The sequence below is a fragment of the Buteo buteo genome, chromosome 4 (genome assembly GCF_964188355.1).
Source record: "Buteo buteo chromosome 4, bButBut1.hap1.1, whole genome shotgun sequence".
Taxonomy (NCBI): Eukaryota; Metazoa; Chordata; class Aves; order Accipitriformes; family Accipitridae; genus Buteo; species Buteo buteo.
Genome location: NC_134174.1, coordinates 15,453,000 through 15,471,370, shown reverse-complemented (window position 1 = coordinate 15,471,370; position 18,371 = coordinate 15,453,000). Strand labels below are relative to the sequence as shown.

General features: G+C 41.7%; 1 protein-coding gene across 2 annotated transcripts in view; it reads right to left on the bottom strand.

Annotated features, from left to right (window-relative positions):
- Positions 1–17,768, bottom strand: part of PIK3CG (phosphatidylinositol-4,5-bisphosphate 3-kinase catalytic subunit gamma) — a 35,415-nt gene extending 17,647 nt beyond the window's left edge. Inside the window, exons 1-5 of one of the 2 annotated variants that reach the window (XM_075024849.1) lie at positions 17,447–17,768; positions 9,202–11,217; positions 4,833–4,898; positions 4,503–4,728; positions 422–525 (exon numbers count right to left, since the gene is read on the bottom strand). In XM_075024849.1, the coding sequence (XP_074880950.1) occupies positions 422–525; positions 4,503–4,728; positions 4,833–4,898; positions 9,202–11,205 (2,400 nt within the window). In that variant the 5' untranslated portion in view covers positions 11,206–11,217; positions 17,447–17,768. Of the gene's footprint in view, positions 1–421; positions 526–4,502; positions 4,729–4,832; positions 4,899–9,201; positions 11,218–12,447; positions 12,718–17,446 lie in introns of those variants that run through there. The other variant, XM_075024850.1, reaches the window with a different exon arrangement.
- Between the last annotated feature and the right edge of the window lie 603 nt (positions 17,769–18,371).

Below are 18,371 nucleotides of genomic sequence, written 5' to 3'. Positions count from 1 at the left end.
GACCTAAACCTTAATGACAGATATGAATCAGGGTAAGACAGAAAAAGTAACTGGAGGAGCATAAACTGAATATCACAAAGTCCCTGAAGTCAGATAAAACATTTATACAGGTATTCAATGTAAAAAAGTCAGTTATCTGGTTAAAACCCAGATTAAACTAATGGAAAAATCATAATTGCCATTTAATGATTAGGATTTTATGGGTTGTTGCATTTTTTTAGTGTATGGTGGCGTGTTATTACATTTAGAAAAATGCTGAAAGCTTTGGCAACAAAAACCTACTGAGTCCATTAAATGTCATTGCATTCACAGCGAAATAAGACCTTTAGACATATTAGCAAAAAATTCTACCAAATGACACATACTTGCAAATAGGAGAATTTTTTCAAAAAGTATTTGTAGAAACTCAGAATATACTTACCACTAGGGCTCCTGCTCTTAGCCCAGGATCATATGGAACTCTAAAACTTTCTGGAAGTCTGCTGCTCTGTAGTTTTTCAAGCTTTTGTCTCAGCTGTGCAATAACTGCAAATACAAGTAAGAAAACACAATGAAATCAGAAGTTGGAAGGCAAAAAAGTTAATCAAACTTGGTAAGCATCATGATTTAGCTAAAAACCACCTCCATTTATCTACTTTTAAAATTGCTTTTCTCAAGGATCTCCTGATTTGAGGAATGGAGAAAGACTCTTTAACTTGGACTATTAATAGTCAAGGCTGTTTCAGATACCTAAAGGTAAAGTCTTCAAGCACCTCACAAGTCATGTGCCCTCTATGCAGTGTTAGAAGCACTGCACAGTGCTTGGTGTTCTTCTGAAGACTTAGGAGATTGCGTTAAATGTGTCACCTTTCATTTAAAAAACAAAACACAGCACAACACACCAAAAAATATTTTGCCCTTATAACTGCCATGGAAATGTTGAACTATCGACCCCAAAGGCTCAGGAGGAGGAGGCATTTAAAAGCACCTCGCATTTTCCAGTATTATTTTGACCTACCTCATTGCTCTTGCAGAAAGACTCATGGCTTTTGAATTCTTGGAATCAATTATACTGTAATCATAAGGACTCCAACTATAGAGATACTGAATTTCCTATCCTCCTAAAACTGCTTTCATAGTGCAGCCTTGCTAATCTCACATTCCAGTAAGAAGACAATCTGCTGTATATTTATACGAACAAGAATTTTAATGTTCGTATATAAACTGAATCTCTTCATTCATAAAACTTCAAGCTTCTGAATCTTCAGCTTAGAACAATATGCATTATACTACATATGATGCACTCTGTTCACCTCAGCTAGCAGGCGTTAGCAGCTTAAGCAATACACTGGGTATTACCCTTCATTAGGACAAAAAACAGAACACTGTTGTAAAAGAAAGTGCAGCTACACAGCAGAGGCTGCATATACATGTTCAAGTAATTTTGGAGATAAAAATTAAAGAGCAAAAAAAGTTGTAATGAGAAAGCCAGACATGGACCTGGATACTTAATATACAAAATCGTAAAACCATACAATCATAGAATGGTTTGGGTTGGAAAGGACCTTTAAAGGCCATCTAGTCCACCCCTCCTGCAATGAGCAGGAACATCTTCAACTAGATCAGGTTGCTCAGAGCCCCGTCCAGCCTGACCTTGAATGCTTCCAGGGATGGGGCATCTACCACCTCTTTGGACAACCTGTTCCAGTGTTTCACCACCACCATCATAAAAAATTTCTTCCTTAAACCTAGCTTGAATCCACCCTCTTTTAGTTTAAAACCATTACCCCTTGTCCTGTCACTACAGGCCCTGCTAAAAAGTCTGTCCCCATCTTTCTTATAAGCTCCCTTTAAGTGCTGAAAGGCTGCAAAAAGGCCTTCTTTTCTCCAGGCTGAACAACCCCAACTCTCTCAGCTTGTATTCATAGGAGAGGTGTTCCAGCTCTCTGATCCTTTTTGTGGCCCTCCTCTGGACCCGCTCCAACAGGTCCATGTCCTTCTTATGCTGGGGGCCCCAGAGCTGAACGCAGTACTCCAGATGGGGTCTCACCAGGTCATAGAATAGACGGGCAGAATCACCCCCCCTCTGACCTGCTGGTCACACTTGTGATGCAGCCCAGGATACAGCTGGCTTTCTGGGCTGCGAGTGCACATTGCTGGCTCATGTCCAGAAAATGAAGACATTTCAAAAGTTGCTATCAAATTAAGGAAGTCAAGCCAAAAGAATTACCTGAGAACTCACAGAACACAAATGTGTTTCTTATCCTTATCCTTATCCTAAAGGCTTTTAGAAAGGAACTACCTAGTGGTGCCAGGTGACCAACGTGGTGTCTCCTCTGGTAAAAAGTAAATAAATCTGACAGCAAGATATAGGAGCTAATAAGTGGACTTTATCATTACACACCTTTCAAAAAAAACCACAAAACGAAACCCAAAATAAACCAAAAGCAAAAAAACCCTAGGCTGTAGTAACTTGGGTTATAAAACAGCCTTCTAAAACATAACCATTGATTTCCTAGACAAATCTAGCTTGATTTCGGTAAGTCTCCTTGTTGTAATGTAATGTAATTTGAAATTGTATGCCAACCAATTAAAGGTAGTAAAGATTAGGAATTAGCTGATTTTAAAATGCAAGTGAAGGCGCTTGCTAAAACAATTTCAAGTTGATCTGGCTTAAGAACAAAGTGCTATGCTTTTTAAGAGAAAAAACAGATGCATAGACATTCTTGGGAGACAATCATCTAACAGAGTGGTGATGAGAGCAGATAATCCTATGTAAGCTGTAATGCTATGATCTTAAGAATTTATTTATTTATTATTACTCGCTATGTTCAAATATAAGCAAGGAGATTACAGGAAAAGTGAAAGAAACAGTTTGACAGCATGATTGCTACTCGACTGGTATAGATCTAACAGGAAGGAATGTATTCTTTAAAAAAATCCACAAATATTGGAGGAAGAAAAATATATACAAGAATTAGATAAGGCTGCATGACAGAATGAAACGAAACAGTCCAAAACATTCAGACTGAAAATATAAACAACTATGAACATTAGAAATGATGGAGCAAAAAAGAAGCAATAAAGAAGAAATTTTAGGATATACGTTTTTAAAAATGTAAGAAGTAGAAGATGCCTGTAGGAAAAATCATATCCTCAATAATCTGAGAATAAATTAAATTAGATATAGCATTAGTAGGACACTCCACATTTTCAGGAAGCCTTATTCAGTGAAAATGTCAATTATATAAGTCATCTTTCAATGTTCTGCTGTACATTACATACAAAGATTCTTTAATTTCAAAACCTGGTGGGTGTTAATGTGATTGCTTTCTCTTGAAACTTTTCTTCTTTGCCCACATATCCTTCAAAGATAACGTATTCTGGAAACCGCTGCTGTCAGACCTGTACATCTGCAAGGCTGTAAAGTTTCTTTCCAAAACACGGGATTCTGACCAAATATATTTAGATTCTAGAGCATTTTAAGATAAATTTTAGAAAGTTGTTTAGAAACAATATTTTATATGGGGGTTCAGTAAGTCCCCTAACTCACACTATGTGGTTACATAACTGATATTACATTATATATTGAAGAATAAATGCATTCTTCCTTCAAATTTCTCTTGAAATACCACTACAGCCACTTCTGCATAACCAGAGTGGAAAGGCTTTCTGAACCAAGGACTTCCTGGCCTGGACCATACCAGGCTGAACATGCAGGAAGAGCTGGTCTCTCTACAGCTTTTAGAATTTGAATATTGTCATATGTCTTCTCGCACTTACTCCCAACACCAAGCAACTAACAGGAATGATGACAAACAAGCTTTTAAGGATGTTGGGGAAAAAAGAAATAATGGCAGGCAAAACCCAGAGGTAAACAGGCATTGCATAACCCTACTGTGGCTTCCAAAGCAGTGCTTACAAGAACCAGAACTAACAATACCACATCTGTGTCTCACAGGACTCCTATTCAGCACATCACAAAGCCCCAGAGATGTGCTCTGTATATTCACTGCTGATCCACCAGCTACTTTTGTGGCATAGCAGAGGCTGTACTGGACTCCTCCCCAGCCTTCTTGCCAAGAGTCTTTTCGTGACTGTTTAGGGTAAGGCTGTGTTTCTTGGCAAGTGTCACGTTTCCTCTTTATTTCCAGTTAATATTTGTGTCCTGGGTTGTTTCTTTCTTCAGTGCCGGCATTCAGCTGAGGGTTATGGACAAGAACTTAGCTGTTTCCCAGTTGCATGGCGTGAGGTTCAAGAAGATAAGCCAAAGCATGGGAAAGTACTGGGTGTCTACAACATTGATATTCTTCCCTTTTTGGGATGGAATGAGCAAACAAATGTATTATTAGTTCAATCACTATTAACTTACACTGGCATTTTAAAAGAAGTAATAATGATGCCCTTTGACAGTAATTTATCCATTAATTTTCTAAATAAACAGTACAATTTGCTGCCTAGATTTTCACGCTCAAAGAGAAAAAACTATTATTACAAATGAAGAAATGCCTGTTAGCAAATACCTTGAGAAGTGACATCATACTTTTCTGCAGAAACTGATTTTATCTCCATTGTGACTTTATGCAGTGATTCAATTACTTGAACCTGCTTCATGAAATCGTGTAGCATCGCTTTTCCACAGCCCCTAAGATAGGCTTCTAGGATGACCGCAAACCTCTGTTGGTAATGCATGGACTGGGCAATCTCGCTTCTTAAGAACCAAAACAAGAAGTGACCAATTCTTTTATTCTAGAGGTAAAGAAAAATACTACAATCAGCATGCATTTCTTGACAGAGGGTTTTAATAATGCCAGTAACTTTAGCACAAGCTGACTGTATTTTGAAGTACTTACTCTCAAACCACGTTTTAGCAGAAATCTGGCTAATGCACTGTCATGATATGGCTCAAATTTCACAGCCTGAATAACACAAACATAGAAGACATATTATTAACATATTTAAGATCCCATTGCACTTATACTTTACCGATGACATGGAGAGAACACACTGCTGTAGGAGCAGAAAACATGTAACAAAGCAGGTCTTTCAAGGAAACAAAGTTGAAAAAAACAAAGCAAGGCTTCTCTGTGTTTGATTCAAGAAGGACTTTTTCTTTGCAACAGGTTCTTTTCAGGTGTATTATTAATGTGACAAATAAAGCAATGCAGGGAGCAGCTAACCAGCAAGACCATTCTGAGTACACGAAGGCATGTGAACAAAGCAACATCATTCTCAGGCCGTAGCAAAAAACAGCAAGATGAGAAAACAGTCTGCAGTCTGACTGACACTGAGAAGGCTTGAAAAGATTACTGCCAAATGAAATGACATATTTGTAATCATCCTTTAATAAAAATTTTCAATAATAAAGCACTGTTTTGACAACACCCGCCACTTCAGGACTGGGGCACCAGGGTTGACTGCTGGGCTCCCCAACAAGCACAGGATACCGGAGCAGCTTTTCAGAGCACCTAATCTGGCCTTTAGCCCCTAAATGAATGACAAAATAGAATAAAGGCTCTGATACACGTCCTGTATTAATGGAGTACAATTAATAAGAAGACTTCACCAGAGCTTTTTTTTTTTTTTTAATGACTCTGTGACCACAGATGTATTTTTTTCTCTTCCAACAGCCATTCCCCTCCATCCAATCCCACAGATATTTCCAAGCGACTGCCAAAAAAGGGCGGAAACAAAAGGTCAACAACTTTTTTGAAGTGTCAGGATTGGAAATTTTTGCTGTTATTCTCTCTCCCATCCCAATAACCAAGTGAATTGGTCTACCAGAAAACTATCACACTTTCAGGTACTGGGCTGTGCCAGGGAACTTGTCCACTTCAAGTGGTTTTTCCAGCAGCTTCTTTCCTGTTGCTTGAGGGACTCAAGTTTATAGAAGGTTTGTATTAATGGTGGAAAAAAGTACACATGTATATCCCAGGGCAAGAAAAGAGAAATAAGAAGCATACAATCTCTGGAAGAGAGTCACAAAATCCCTGTCATGGACTGAGGGGGTTGGTGAATGGCTTCAGGTTCTGGAAATAGAGCGCCAGGAAGTGGCACGTAGGGAGATTAAGGGAAAACAAAGGGATGTGCAGAGAGCCGGGTGCATGTAGTATGCTCAGCTTTCAGAAGCAACAAAGTATGCAAACCTCTAATGATAGTTATTCAACAGAATATAATGGCTCTTTCAAGATCACTGTGGTCTGCAGCTTGCAGAGAAGCAACCAAGCCATCAGCAGAGGTCTACTAAATTCATCAAACAAATCACAGGGTTTTTATAAACTCTTAAAAGTACTGCAGCAAACAGTTGTATTTTTATCATTAAAATATCAACTCTATGTCTAAAATGTAAATTGTCCTGTGGGTTTATTCAATAGAAAAAAAAAAAGAAAAATAAATTGAGCTTTTTCAGTCTACGTTCTACAATGAACCAACTTATAAAAAGGCTACAAAGACTTGTTCTTGCCAGCTGCTGGCTAGGAGACAGACAAGAAAGGCAAGCACTAGACTTGCCCTTCTACAGTACCATAATTCTGCAAGAACTGTCTTGACCGTCTCTGCAATATTGTTTTATTTCCCCAAGCAACACCAACTTATTTAGGAAAGATAATGAGAACTCACAAACATAAACTGATTTTAAAATACATAGATCCTTTTACTTTGTGTATGAGATTATGAGGTATGAGGGGTTTTTAATGAAAATTAATTTTCACTGCAACAAGACACCCAAAAGCAGTAATTATTACATAAATTCAAATGGATTTGCTGACAGTTCCAAGAAAGCCTATTAAAAACCTCAATCTGGTATATACTTTGGTGAATGTTCTCAGTGCATATCCCTGAAAAACAATTTAAGAATTAAATACAGCCAAACAATCAGCCATTGCTTCAAAACAAAACCTCCTTGTATTAAGGTTGCAAATATATCTTAACATAAAAGAATATTAGAAAAATGTATTATGAGCATCCTTATTATGCTTATGTTTTAGAAAAAAATATTTTAAAAAGTCAATCCCACTTTTCTTTTTTCTTCACAAAGTCAAATATCAACATTTGAATAGCAACAATTAAAGCTAGCTATTAAAAAAGTCTACTGGCAGTTCATCAGGTCCCTGCATGTACCTTTGCCTTGTCAATTCAGCAGAAGAGCTTTACTCACTGCCATATACAAGCAGTACAGTTTTGGTGTTTGTTTTACAATGGACTTTGTTGTATTTTAACTATCCTATCCATGTTTTATCAACCGGACAGAGAACAACAGACCTTTATGGGAAGTTCAATAGGTTTATTTACAGTATGGCTGCTTCTATTTGGGATAAACCGGGGGGGGGAAATAAAATGTTTGTTTGATTTCTAACTCTATGGGGAGGTAAAATGGGAATATCCTGTGCAGAGTGAAATAAGCCATAAAGCTTTCGTGAAGGCATGCATGTGAAAAGTGATGACCGTTTGCAGAAGACAACGTCTTGGATGTGTCCGTTAGAGCAGAGGAATGGCTGACTCCCATTCTCTGAAAAACGTGGGTTTTCAAAAACACTGTGGTACCAATACTTTGCTGCAGGATGCTGACGGCCTATGCTCCGTTGTTAGCCAAGGAAGGAAAGACAAGGAAGCAGCAGAGAGGTAAAAGTTGGGATCTACTATATATTGCCTTTTGGGGGATGGTAATCTGTTAATTTCTTACTACATCTCTTACTAAAGATGACACAGTGAAGTTAAGCTACTATGATTTTATGCTACAGTAATTTAATTTACTGTTGGAGAGATTTATTCTTCTTAAAACTCTCCAATTTGTAACTCCTGGAAATAAATAATTTCAATAACAAATGGAAAACCCCCAGTATTTCCCCCATTCTCTCAGGCACTTTGATATCAACCAATCACCATCCCAAACCCCTAATTTGGATGCAAAAGCAAATAAAATTGCTGAGCCACATGTAGACAGCAAAAGCTCACAAGCCAAGCACATATGGAGCAGCTGCTATGTGGGAGGCCCAATGAGGTAACCGTGGCGACTCCTTTGGTTAATGCAGAAGTGCATAAATTCTGCCTGGGGAGCCTAATCTTCAGACAAGCAAAGACAAGGCTAAAAAGGCCTTGTTTAAAGCACTACTGACGCGCAGCAAAATCTGAAATACTAACTTCATTTTCCTGGGCACCCGGGCTCTCTCTGAACCCACAGAAATTAAAAGCCCCATCCCACAGCTTTCCTGGCTGCAGCAGTTCCTTCTTTTTTTTTTTAAATTTTGAATGCCAATTTTGTCCTCCGATTCTTTGAAAAAAGTATTTCCTGCTCTGCAGGGCAACGGCCTTTCCACACGAACCAGAGCCCTGTCGGGTGTAGGAAGCCTGCGGAGTTGCCTTGCTTCAGGGGCTGTGTTTACCGGGAAGAACCGCAGTGTTACACCTTTCATCAGCCATCAGACATGACTTTGCCGCTGACAGGCCACCCAGCTTTGGCATCGCATTGTGAAAAAGGAAACAAACCAATTTTCTTGTATAACTGATACAAACCTTCCCAACGTTTCATCTGGCAGACCCACACACAAAGCGCTTCAAATCGCTACAGTGGTGATTCAATGCCATTAAAAACACACTTTTTCACCCAGCTTCCCAGAATGAATGAATCTTATTATGGAGCCCTAGCAACCCTTTATTGATTTTTTAAAATTTTTTCGAAGCTTCTACATAAATTAGGTCCCCTTAACAGTACAAGACTGAAGTCATTGCAACATACTATGCAACTACACTGTTATTCTTGACCTAAAACCCAAGCCCCAATTTTTCTTCAGGCCTTGCCTTTGTCAACATCTGCCTTTACTTTCTCTCTGTCTAAACTATTTCTGAACTATTGGTAAAGCCGGTCAACAGTTCTTCAGTGCTGTGTGATTCAGACCTGATCGAACAGGATTAGAGACTGCATAGTTAGGATTTGCTCCCATCATAGCTGTGCTGATGTTGACAATTTCCAGAAAAACATACTACTGTAAACCTAAGACACAAATTGTAAGACACAAGGCAATGGTAACACAAAAACGACAACACAGGCAAAAGGCAAATGTAGAAAGAGTGGTTGAGGTTAATCTGGTTATTGCCACTGCTTTGACTAAACACTGAAGACTTCAAAACTAGGGATTACTAACTAGACCTACTAAGACAGGAACGATGATGGGGTAATGCAAATATTCCCGGAAGGCAGAGTTCAAGAATGCAAATACACCTTACCTGCACAAGTTGTAAAAGATAATGAAGAACATCATCATCTTCTAAACTTTCCAGTTTTTGAACTGCCATTGCTCGGACATTTTCATCCGAAAAGTTACAGTCCAGAAGTTGCATTGTGAGTCCAACATCTAAAGTGCTTTGATCCCAAACCTCCTTTTTAGCTAGCAACTGGTATGTTTTGGCCACTATTTCTTGTTGTCCCCATTTCACAGAGCTAAGCAGCTTAGGATATGCCTTGGGGTGCTTTATGCTTTCATATCTAAAGTGCCACAACAGTTCTTTGTCTTCAGGAGAAAGTGGATTAAGTGGGTCAGTTGCTATGATCTCTTCAAGTTGCTTGCGAAGCTGATTGGGCATTTCAGCTCGTGTCCTATCCCCTTGGGGGTCTGATGTTATCCTGTGCTTGGGCAAGGCAATTGGGTGACAATATTTGTCCAGCACAATAGAGATAGCCATTGAGTTTTCTTTATCCGGGTTAGTTGCTGACGTGAGTTTGTCTGCATTGATACTTCCTTGTTCTTCCCCCTTGCCTGGAATTTTCCACATGTGGAGCACATACTCCCCACTTCGTAGCAGGAAACGGTGATCTATCAACAAAAGATTTACATAATAGAGAAGCTGAGTTTTGCATTTTGAATCAGAGTTGGGGGATTCATGTGACGGAAGGTTCGTCTTTGTGGACAGTCCCTGTGCTTTGCCACAGTATATCTGAAGATTCAGGAGTGCTCCTTTAGGCAAATCCTTGATTTTGATATCAAACTCCAACCAAATATTCCACAGAACCTCCTCTGTAAAAGGCTTCGATGAAGTCCTCCTCTGTGAAAGGAGCTGCTGCCCATGTTGAATGTTAGCCTCCACAAACACAGTAAGATCAGTATTTCTTGGTAAAACTGGGATATCAATGCCAATTATTTTCACCCTAAATTTCCTATTACAATCCCACAAAGAAATAGTGAAGACTCTCTCGTGATCTTTTCCCTCTATTGTCAATTGTTCATGATAACCTGTAACTCCTGTACAGTCATCCACCAGCGGCCACTCTTCCTTCTGAACCTCATCCTCATTCGGGTCAGGGGGATTGTCTAAGACAAGGTGGATTTCTTCCCCATTCTTAAGGCACTGTCTTATCCAGTGAAAATCTTTGATTGGTGTCTCTCCAGTAATGTACTCATCTCTGCCACAAATCCTGAGAACAAAATCCAGTTCACTATGATCTTCAGGAATGTCCATCAAAGACTTTTTCTTTGCCATTTTTGTGAAAAAGCTGTGGAGAATCATATCTGGAGTGTCATCTATTGACACTTTAATTTTTTGGCTAGTTGTTCCTCTATGTATGATTATGAAAATGTTATTATTAGTGATCTTTTTAAATAAATATTCTGGGAGTGGCTTAGATGTAGTCCATGGGTGCATTGCATACAATTTAGGATCTCTACAGGCTACCTCTATCATTCGTGGAGTGACTAATCTGCGACGGGTAAATTCTAGTTCATCATCATGCACATTGCTTACATCAGTGACATCATAACCAATCAAATTGTTAAGTTGTCGCTGAAATTCCTGAACTTCTTCTGATGGTTTTTGTTTCTGGACAACATAGATCTTGCCTACCTTTTTCTGTAACACTTTCCAGTATAATATGCAGTCCAATGTTTGTAATACTTGATGTTTATCATAAATTTCATACCATTGCCCTTTCTTCTGATACTGCAGAATAAATTGATCCGGGGTGAATGCATGGTAGAAGTCTGTGGTTTGACTCATCTCTATTGCACGCATCCAAATCTGTGCTTTCATTTGCTCAACTGTACAGTTGCCAGCTATTTCGAGTAACATCATTTCCGGTACTTTAGTATGTTTATTGCTCGTAGGTAAAATGAACTCAATGGATATTAGTTCCATTGATGACAAATTACTCGATGTACAATGAGGTTTCATTCTTCTTCTCCTTCGTTTGTTTTCCTCTCTCATAACAACAGGCTGTTCATAATCCCCCAACTCCATGCCAGAAGAAATCTAGCAAAATATACAAATTGATTACTTTCTCATTTACATTTTTCTTTACTTTTATTTTTTAACTCTGCTTAATTAAAATCACAGGCCAGTCAGAATCCTGCTATGTATACAGTTTTTGTTTCCCTTTCCCCTTAATTTCTCATCATAAATATTTGATTTAAATAAACCACCTCAGACGTAATCTATTCAATTCAATACCAAATATATTAAAAAACCCCAAACAACCCCCCAATGATTAAATAATTAAAATAGAGCTTTTAAACAGCCTTCACAGATTTCACTGAGGATAAGCAGTCTGACTATATGTTTCCTCCATACAGATTTGTTCTCGCTTCTGTTTGATCAAGCACTGATTCTTCTGCTGCCTCATCTGTTTTGATGCCGCTGAAATTAACATAAGTGGATTTTCATACAAATCAAAAGACACGCTACTGTGTATGAACTGAATGTGATGCCACCGAGCTCCAGAAATGACAACAAGTAAGAAAACAAGCAATTTATTTGCAGACTGGACAGAGGTGAGCCTATTCCCATTTTCCTCTGCCTCTCTTTTTAATGATGGGCTTACACCAAAAACAGCCCTTAGGATTCAAAAGTCAGGGACTACTTCTGAAGACAGATATTTAACGTGCATCTAAATTCAAGCCTAGTATCCTTAGATGTGCTTCTTTTAAATAAATCCATTCACCAGACTGATAACTTCCATCCATTTTAAAAGTAAACACTTCCAGTATAAACTATTAGTTTGTTACGGAAGGAAAAACTCCCAAGCTGATGCTGATTTATTACTCTATACATCAAATCACACCTAAGCCACCTGTAAAACAATATTGAACACGAGTAGCCTACCTTATCAACTTTCAGTAAACAAAAAATATTGTTGCTCACAGTTAATCTCCCTTGAACAATATTAAAGTGGAAATTATTAACCAAGAGCTTGGAAGAGGAAGGCAATGCTGACCGAGCGCGCTTGCACAAGCTAAGTTACAGCAACATACTGAACTTCTTTTCCAGACAATGCTTTTTACACATAAAATCTTTCTCTAACTGCTGGAAAAACTAAAACCAATGTAATGATGCCTTAGCAGATAACAAAACAAGAAGATAAAAATATAAAAGGTTAAACTGAAACAACATAGCATGCTAATTAAAACTCTTTTTTCAAGTTCCGGAAAGCAACGACTCTGGACACACCACCTCTGTAACTGACAAAGCACACGGAAATATTACCTGCTTATAAAATAAAGGCTGAATTGCTGAAGACGATTCATTTGTTTAACTTCTGAAGTTCCTATTTTTTTAAAGGAAGATCATTCACACAAAAAATTTCTTTGTTTAAGCTGTTCTGCTTTTCTTGCTTGCCCTCATATCCAGATGCAAAGGAAGTGCTGCACTTATCAGGAAGGAAGTTTTAACCAAGTTGATTATATATATGATTGCTCATTTTAAAAAAAGTCAGAATGCTTTTCCTGTTACAACAGTAAAAATACACTAACAGTATACCAATTTAATTTTAACACACATGCATAGAAGACATGCTTACAGCCTTTTAAAAATAGCTAAGAATAATCCAGGCAATAAATCTAATGAATCCAAATAAAACATTTTAAAAACAATGCATTTTGGAGAGCCTAACTACTTTATAAAAGCTAAATAAAAACACTAGGTAAAAGACAACTAAATCTGCAATGTTTCCTTATTTTTATTTTCATGGTGATAGCCCTTTGAGGACTCCCAACTTAAATTCATTAGATTTTTTTAAGCCAGTGTCTGTAGAGGCGTCACATGGAGATGGTATCTGCCAAGGATCTTGCATGGTAACCTCAGCAAAAAAACTGCTGGCCAATCTTCCTCCTAGTATTTTTAACTTACCCATTTATGATTACAAACACACAGTGAAATCCACTAGAAATGATGATATAAGATTCAGGAAGAATTTAAACCATGGACTTTCAACGCTAATTCTTGTGGTTTACTACTAAAGAAAGTCCCCACAGAAAAAAATTTGGGAAACCATGTACAAATAGAAAGAAAAGACAGAAAAACCTCTAACTGTATCGTTTTTCCTTATGACTTTTCCAGTGAAATACTGACCATTTTGAAGAGCAACAAGCAGTACACATCCTACAGCAGTACATATCCTACAAAAATGATGACTCTTGAGAAGGAGAAAAAAATATGAAACAACTGAAAAGTCTTTTAGCAACAGTGAAGCGGTGGTCTCTTTTGTTTTTTTAACGTATGCACGCTTCCTATCTTGTAAGACACCTTTCTTATTAAAAAGGGGAAAAAAAAAAAAGGACCCTCTGTATTGGCAAAAATAATCTGATAGTCTCCTACCTGCCTCCAATGTGCCACTCACAACCTCTGAAATTAACATGTTGCCGAGGTGAAAAAAACAAAATACCCTCCACCATAGACATAGCTCTACTTTCTTTCTCAGAGCATCATTTTGCTTGGCAGCTAAGATTGATTTCTTTTTAGAGGTTATTTTTCTCAGGAAGTGAGTTTGGGGAAAACACACCTTGTCCTAGCTCCCTCTAGCTTTTAGGGCCAGTATTTGAAATCTCTCAAGGAAGTGGCAAGTTGCCCTGAATTGTGTCGCCACTATGAAAGCTACCCATCTTGGCCAATACATCTCCAACACTCGTCCTCTGCGCATGTGCAGCCCGTCAGCATTCACCAGCCACAGTCTCCATGGCATCTCAGCACTACACACTGCTTTCCTCTCTAGTCCTCCTCTCAACTGAAAAAAGCACTTGGTTGCTGCAAAACTTGAGCACCTGTAACCTCAACAGCAGTGCCCAGGATGATGAAGAAGAAGGAAGCAGCCGGTTTCACATAAAAAGGAAAAGGAGCTGGACGTGTAGGAAAAGAAAAGGTGCAACACTTAAGGGGAAAACATGTTTTGCGGAACCTATGTGTTGAAATTCCCTGACTCTGGAGAACCTGACTTTGCAACACTTTTGCAGAGTCTGTACTTTGAAGTATAACTTCTAAAATGTGTAATACAGTCCCATATTATTCTTCATTTAAACACAAGCAACTAGCAGTGAGGGTTTTTTCATGCCAACAGGCTACATGTTTTTCACAAATATCCCTCGTTCTAAAAGTCGTTGTGCTGACCCTATTAAGTAAACCTGGACTCATCACAGTTTCATGGGGTTCTGCCAGACCTAAGAAAGCATGCCAGTTTAAAATGTCCTCATCTTGCCACCATGTGCTATGCACTTAATTTTTCAAACACATATACACACAAATATTCCATCTCCTGCTAAGCTATTCTAGTACCACTCCATTGATCAAGACCATCAAGACAATCAAAAGCAGCATCTCTACCTCATGCAGCAGAGAACTACCCTGTACACTGCTCAACGAACATAATTTCTCGACACTTTCATCCACTTAAGAAGACTGGTAGAACACTTTTGTGAAAGGTTCAAATATTCCGCCACAAACTGCATCAGATACAACACAAAACACGTGACACTTGTGTAACTGCCCATACAAGACTGTCTGTTCTCCCACATTCATTTGGGCTGTGACCTGCCATGTCTAGTCCAGTCCAGATGTCCAACTCCATCTCCAGTTCAGCTCTGACCTCTTTTCATCAGCTTCAGAAGCCAATTCTTAGAGTGATGATTGCCTCTAATCTGTCTCAGGAATGACAGACACACATCCCCATTCTTAGGGTGACACCAAATTGCATCTATTTTCTGCTGACCCATGTGTAGGCATGGCAAAACCATGTATTTCCTTGTGCATATGCATCAGAAAACTTTGACATTTATAATGTAAAATCATTTAAAATAACTTCCTAAAACCTTTGTCATGCCTAAGCATTACTTACAGTGTTGACGTTTCTATATGCCTACTGCAACAACAACACACACACAAAAAAATCACTCTCTTTTATTTCTAATTCTAATGAGCCTCATCAACCCTGAATTTCCCTGTATTAGGAGAACTGTCCTACCACTGGTCCATGAATCCTGATGGGGTGCAATGAAGCAGGAGGAGGTGGGCCTGTAAAAGGTAACTAAGACAAGCAAACAGGCTTGCCTTTGTCTCCAGTCGTGTTCCTATCTCATCACCCAGGTCAGCAAACTGATCATAACAAGAACAACAAAAAAATTTGGTTAATTTTCAGCTGGATCAGTTCCTTGATCTGACTCATCACTTGCAGGAGTGGTAGGGCAGGGGAGGGAAGAGAAGGGAAGGGCATGCAGCCAGGGCAGTTTAGGGTAACTGAAACCGAAACATAATTCATAGCAGGATAAGGAGATAAATTGATGAGTAAACTTGTTAAAAGATTTAAGAAAACTGGTTGAAAGGTGCTTAAAAAGACAATATGATACTACCATGAATTACTTCATATATTCTGCTACAAAAAATTCAAGATATCTGTCAAGCATCACTGCTTGTTAGAGTTTTACCAGTTACTTATTCTTCACCAATTATTCTTATGCTTACGCTATACTAGTTTCTGCTTCTGGTTTAATCTACCATGTGAAAACCTTATTTTTAAATTATTCTTTTCACTTCAGCGTCAGCTCTTCCCCAGACAACATAACCTGCAAGAAACTCTCTATCAGAGTAAGAATCACCTCGTGCATACATTATGCAAATATAATAATCTACTTACATTCACACTTTTAAGATAAATGAAAAAAAACACCTAGGACATGACCCTAAGTTTTCCAAGCAGCATACTACATCTACTTGCCAGCATTGTCCTGTAGCAGGAGACTGCTTTGCATTTGCTGGATAGGTGTACACTACATCTTCCCTACATCTACAATGATCCAGTGCTGAACTATGCGGGCAAAATACAGCACTAACATGTTACACATGAACACAAGAACAAAAACTGCTTTGCTCAGTTCTTTTGTCAAATCCTCTACCAACTACTAGCTCTCACAGGAATGAAATCAGTGCAGTTTCCCATCAGCAAGTAAACATCACAGATAATATAGTCACATTCTTCATCAAAAACTGTACTCATCAGCAGATACAGCTGAACATCTCCGCCAGGAGGCTGCACAGTGAATCTGACTGCTATTATGGCTGTAGTATTTTCAGAACACCCCTGCCTTCACTACAGACCTTTGCATATTTTGGTTCCTACACGAGGTATCTATTTGGGGTTGCTTCTGGAACAAACAATAACTTCTAGCTGGTTCCAAAAATTTAGGTAAGAATTTTGGTAAAGCTCTAGCTAACTGGAGTTACACAAATGATGGTAATCTACCTTTAAACCATCATTTTACAGTTTGGAAAACATGGAGATCGCAGCTACGGCTCCTGCAGGGACACACTCACTATTTGCATACAGCCTGTCCTTTCAACTTATGCCCGGTTCTTCAAATAGTGATCTTTAGCAGTGTGATCACCGACAACCAACACCTGAATGCCCTCAGCTATTATTTCAGACAGCTTGTGATGGGGGAAGGTTTTCTAGTCTACACATATCGTGTAGACACAAGAGATTATTTGTTGGATGAGAAAATAGTCATTTATTGCTTAAAAGCTATGTTGTAGCAGAGCTGACTCACAGATGTTAAGACCAGAGGGAACAGCTACCGCTGCCTAGTGCGATCCTTCACTTTGCACTGTTCTATTCAACATACTAAGAGTTTCCTCAGCAGGTTTTACGTCAAACCTGTAACTCTTGCTTGGGCCAGGACGTCAGCCGGGACCAAGGCCGCAAGGAGCGAAGGACCGAGCAGCGTACGGGGGGCTCAGCCCTCGCCTTGCAGACCGACTCCCGTCACTCACACATGCCCTGCTGGAAGGAGGCTCTGGGGGCCCGGGAGGGAGGCCCGACGCGGCGGCGAGCAGCGGGCCGGGGCTGCCTCCCTCACCCGGCCCGCCCTGCCCGCCCGCCGCCCCGAGATGGCGGCCGGGGCCGGGGCCGGGGCCGGGGCCGGGGCTGGAGCCGGAGCCGGGGCCGGGGCCGCGGCCGCGCCGCTCCGCAGCGCCCGCGGGAGCAGCAGCGGAGCCGTCGCCGCCTGAGGGCAAACCTCGCCGCGCCCAGCCCGGCGGAGCAGCCGCCGGCCGCCGCCGCCACCCTGCCGCGGGCGCGCCCGCCGGGCGGGTCTGCCCACCGCCACCGCGGGGAGCCGGGCCGCGCCGCCCCAGCCCTGCGCCCCCGCCGCCACCTGCGAGCCCGGGCCTGGGGCAGGGTCCGCCGGCGACCCCCGCCGGCCCCCGGGACGGAGCTACTCACCGCAGCGGCGCGGCCGCGGCCCCGGCCCCGGCCCCGGCTCCGGCTCCCGGACAGGTGTTTTCCTCAGCAGGAAGCGGAGCGGGCCAGGGGCCGGAGGGGAGGCTCCATGGCCGGCGGTAGGCAGCTCCGGAGCCGCCGCCAATCACACGCCGGGCAAAGAGGGAACCGGCTGTGGGGCCTCCCCGCCCCGCTCGGCAGCCGCCGCCCGGCCCCACCGCGGCCCCGGGTCGCCCGGCCCCGGCCCCCGCCGCTGCGCCCGGCCCTCGCCGCTGCCCGCCGAGCCGGGCGCCGGGGCCGGGCCCCTTGCCCCGAGCGAGGCGGGGGCCCGGGGAAGGGGCCGGCGCTGGGCCCGGACGCCCCCCCGGGTCTGCGGAGCGCGGTGCCCGGCCTTGCCGCCTGGAGGCGGCGGGCAGCCCTCCGCCGTCCGGGACCCGCTGGCCCGGTGCGGCCACATCAGCCGGAGCGGGGATATATCCCCTCTCAGGGTAAAGCACCGCAGCCTTCGTGTGGTGTAATCGCCAGCACGAGGCGCGCAGAACCCGTCCTGGTGCCGGAACAGGCAGCAGAACCTCTCTGGAAGCAGCTTCCAGAGGGGCTCATGGCCCAGGGTCCCCGAACGCTGGCGTGCCCATCCGCAGGCTGCAGCTGAGCGGCCACCCCCGCCGCGCTGCCGGCAGCCGGGGCGCGGCCCGGTCCCGCCGGGCGCTCGGGCGAGGACACAGTCCGTTTGTCTAAGCTGTCCTCAAACCCCCCCAGTCCGTTTGTCTAAGCTGTCCTCAAACCCCCCCGGGGATGGCAATCTGCTCTGGCGCGCAGTGGCCTTCTCCTTCAGAAAGATTTTCTTGCTGTCTTACTAGGTGTCTACTCCTACAGGTTTAGCCTCTTGTCTTACTCCTCTTTTTTTGCAGCTGCTTTTTGTTGAAAG